Raw genomic sequence first — 2,947 nt, forward strand, 5'->3', positions numbered from 1 at the left:
TAATTTTTTGTATTTTTAGTTGAGACAAGGTTTCACTATGTTGGCCAGACTGGTCTCAAACTCCTGACCTCATGATCCGCCCACCTCGGCCTCCCAAAGTGCTGAGATTACAGGTGTGAGCCACTACGCCCAGCCAAAGCTTCATTCTTTAAAGTGAACTTGTAACTTCATGAACTCCTCTGAAATTATTATAAGTGAGGCCAGGCACAGTGGCTCGCACTTGTAGTCCCAGCACTTTGGGAGGCTGAGGCAGGAGGATCACTTGAGGCTGAAAGTTTGAGACAAGCCCGGGCAACAGATTGAGACCCCATCTCAACAATTTTAAAAAAAAAATAGACAGGCATGGTGGCACATCCCTTGTAGTTCCAGCTACTTGGGAGGCTGCGGTGGGAGGATTGCTTGAGCACAGGAGTGTGAGGCTGCAGCGGGCCATACTCACACCACTACACTCCAGCCTGGGCTACAGACCAAACCTCACCTAAAAAGAAAAAGTGTGTATACGGGTGATACCTAAGTTTATGTACGCGTGTGTGCAGTGTGTGCACCTGTGCATGCATGTGAGTGCATGATCCATTTCTTGGCTTAGGTGTAGATAATGGGCTTGTAGAGGGTGATGCCCTTTCTTTGTGGTGTTTTCCAAGAGGCTAATCAAAACATAAAATGACCTGGTTCTTTCAGGAAACAGAGAATCTGATGGATGCTGAGGAACGGTGTGAAGGACTCATCAAAAGCAAGATCCAACTGGAAGCAAAAGTCAAAGAGCTGACCGAGAGACTGGAAGAGGAGGAGGAGATGAATTCTGAACTGGTTGCCAAGAAGAGGAATCTGGAAGATAAATGCTCCTCTCTCAAGAGAGACATTGATGACCTGGAGCTGACGCTGACCAAAGTTGAAAAGGAGAAGCATGCCACAGAGAACAAGGTGCGTAAACCCCAAGGACCCCGCTGTGTCTTGACCAGACCTCACTCTTTCTGTAAGGAGGAGAAAGGGTGGCCTAGAAGCCTGTCAATACAACATTGCCCGGAAATGAGATGCTGGAGTCAAGGAGAAGGGTAGTTAAGTCCCAGCAAGTTCTGTTCTCTGCCATCTTTTCTATCCCATAGGCTTTTTTTTGGAGACGGAGTCTTGTTCTGTCACCCATGCTGAATATAGTGGCGCCATGTCAGCTCACTGCAACCTCCGCCTCCCAGGTTCAAGCAATTTTCCTGCTTCAGCCTCCTGAGTAGCTGGGATTACAGGCATGTGCACCACCATGCCCAGCTAATTTTTGTGTTTTTAGTAGAGATGGGGGCTTCACCATGTTGGCCAAGCTGGTCTCAAACTCCTGGCCTCAGGTGATCCACCTGCCTCGGGCTCCCCAAGTGCTGGGATTACAGGCGTGAACCACCGTGCCCAGCCCCATAGGCTCTTCCCAGCCCTCCCTGGCTGTATCACAAACTTCTACCATTTCTTTGAAAGGAAGGACTGTTTCATATTCCTCTTCATTTTCCATAGCACCAAGCACAGGGATCGCAAACATGAAAGCCTACAGGGGCCAGACAGATAGTGAAGGAGGCAGAAGACTGGATAACACCAAGGACTGGCTGTCAGGAGGGTATACCGGTGGGACGGACGCTGAGGCAGCCTTTGGGAAAGTCATTTGGAATTACTTAGTCAAATTAAGAATCCAGATAACTGATGACCCAGTAATCTGCTCCTGGGTGTACAGATCAAGGAATTATTCCACCTGTCCACAGGGGGACTTGTCCTAGGGTGTTTGCAGTGGCATTGCTTGTGGGAGACAGCTGGAGGCAGTGCCAGGGTCCACCACGGGGAAAACGTAGAGAGGTAAAATGTAGTACATAGGCTGGGCGTGGTCATTCATGCCTGTAATCCCAACACTTTGGGAGGCTGAAGCGGGTGGATCGTGAGGTCAGAGATTCAAGACCAGCCTGGCCAAGAGGGTGAAAGCCCGGCTTTACAAAAAATACAAAAATTAGCCAGGGGTGGTGGAGGGTGCCTGTAATTCCAGCTACTCAGGAGGCTGAGGCAGAGAATTGCTTGAACCCAGGAGGTGGAGATTGCGGTGAGCCAAGATTGTGCCACTGCACTCCAGCCTGGGTGACTAAAAAAAAAAAAAAAATGTAGTAGATACACACCAGGGATGGGTTATACACAGCAAATATTAACCCCCTACTGCTAGGAAAGTGTAAGAAAATGAAATATACAACATGATAGCATTTATGTAGACAACAATCATATGCACACAATACAACAACATATATTTGAACAAAAAAATGCAGTCACTGACATGATTCATATCATAATGGGTTGCCCGTGAGGTGGGCTAAGGGATGCGAACTGCTGAGTGTAAGATGACAATGGCAGTTGACACTCAGAGTCAGTGCTGGATAGACACTGGGACTAATGGAAAGAGACACTCGGGAATGCTGGGGACTGTGGCAAGCTGAGGCGCTCTTGCCCTGTTCACAGATGGCAGCCATGACTCAGCCCCAGCCAACTGTTGTTGGGGAGAATGGGAATCTAGCATTGTCAGAGTTTCTGGTTTTCCATGAGAAGCCAGAAATCCAAGTTTTATGTGAAATCTCATTTTTTTTTCAATGTTTATAATATTTTAAAAACTGTAAACTACTATGTAGACTAAAGAAAATATGGCCAGAAGGGCCAGGTGTGGGGGCTCATGCCTGTAATCTCAGCACTTTGGGAGGCCGAGGAGGGCAGATCACGAGATCAAGAGATGGAGACCACCCTGGCCAACATGGTAAAACCCCGTCTCTACTAAAAATACAAAACTTAGCTGGCCATGGTGGCGTGCGCCTGTCATCCCAGCCTTGGGAGGCTGAGGCAGGGAGACTTGCTTGAATCTGGGAGGCGGAGGTTGTAGTGAGCCAAGATCTCACCACTGCCCTCCAGCCTGGGCAACAGAGTGAGACTCTGTCTCAAAAAA

The 2,947-nt window shown here is 48.4% G+C and overlaps 1 protein-coding gene across 1 annotated transcript in view; it reads left to right on the forward strand.

The window, feature by feature from the left end:
- Positions 1-2,947, forward strand: part of MYH13 (myosin heavy chain 13) — a 67,259-nt gene that overhangs the window by 41,871 nt on the left and 22,441 nt on the right. Inside the window, exon 23 of the mRNA XM_017531427.2 lies at positions 679-921. Within this exon, the coding sequence (XP_017386916.1) occupies positions 679-921 (243 nt within the window). The remainder of the gene's footprint in view (positions 1-678; positions 922-2,947) is intronic.

Source organism: Cebus imitator, unplaced genomic scaffold (genome assembly GCF_001604975.1).
Source record: "Cebus imitator isolate Cc_AM_T3 unplaced genomic scaffold, Cebus_imitator-1.0 Scaffold72, whole genome shotgun sequence".
Classification (NCBI taxonomy): Eukaryota; Metazoa; Chordata; class Mammalia; order Primates; family Cebidae; genus Cebus; species Cebus imitator.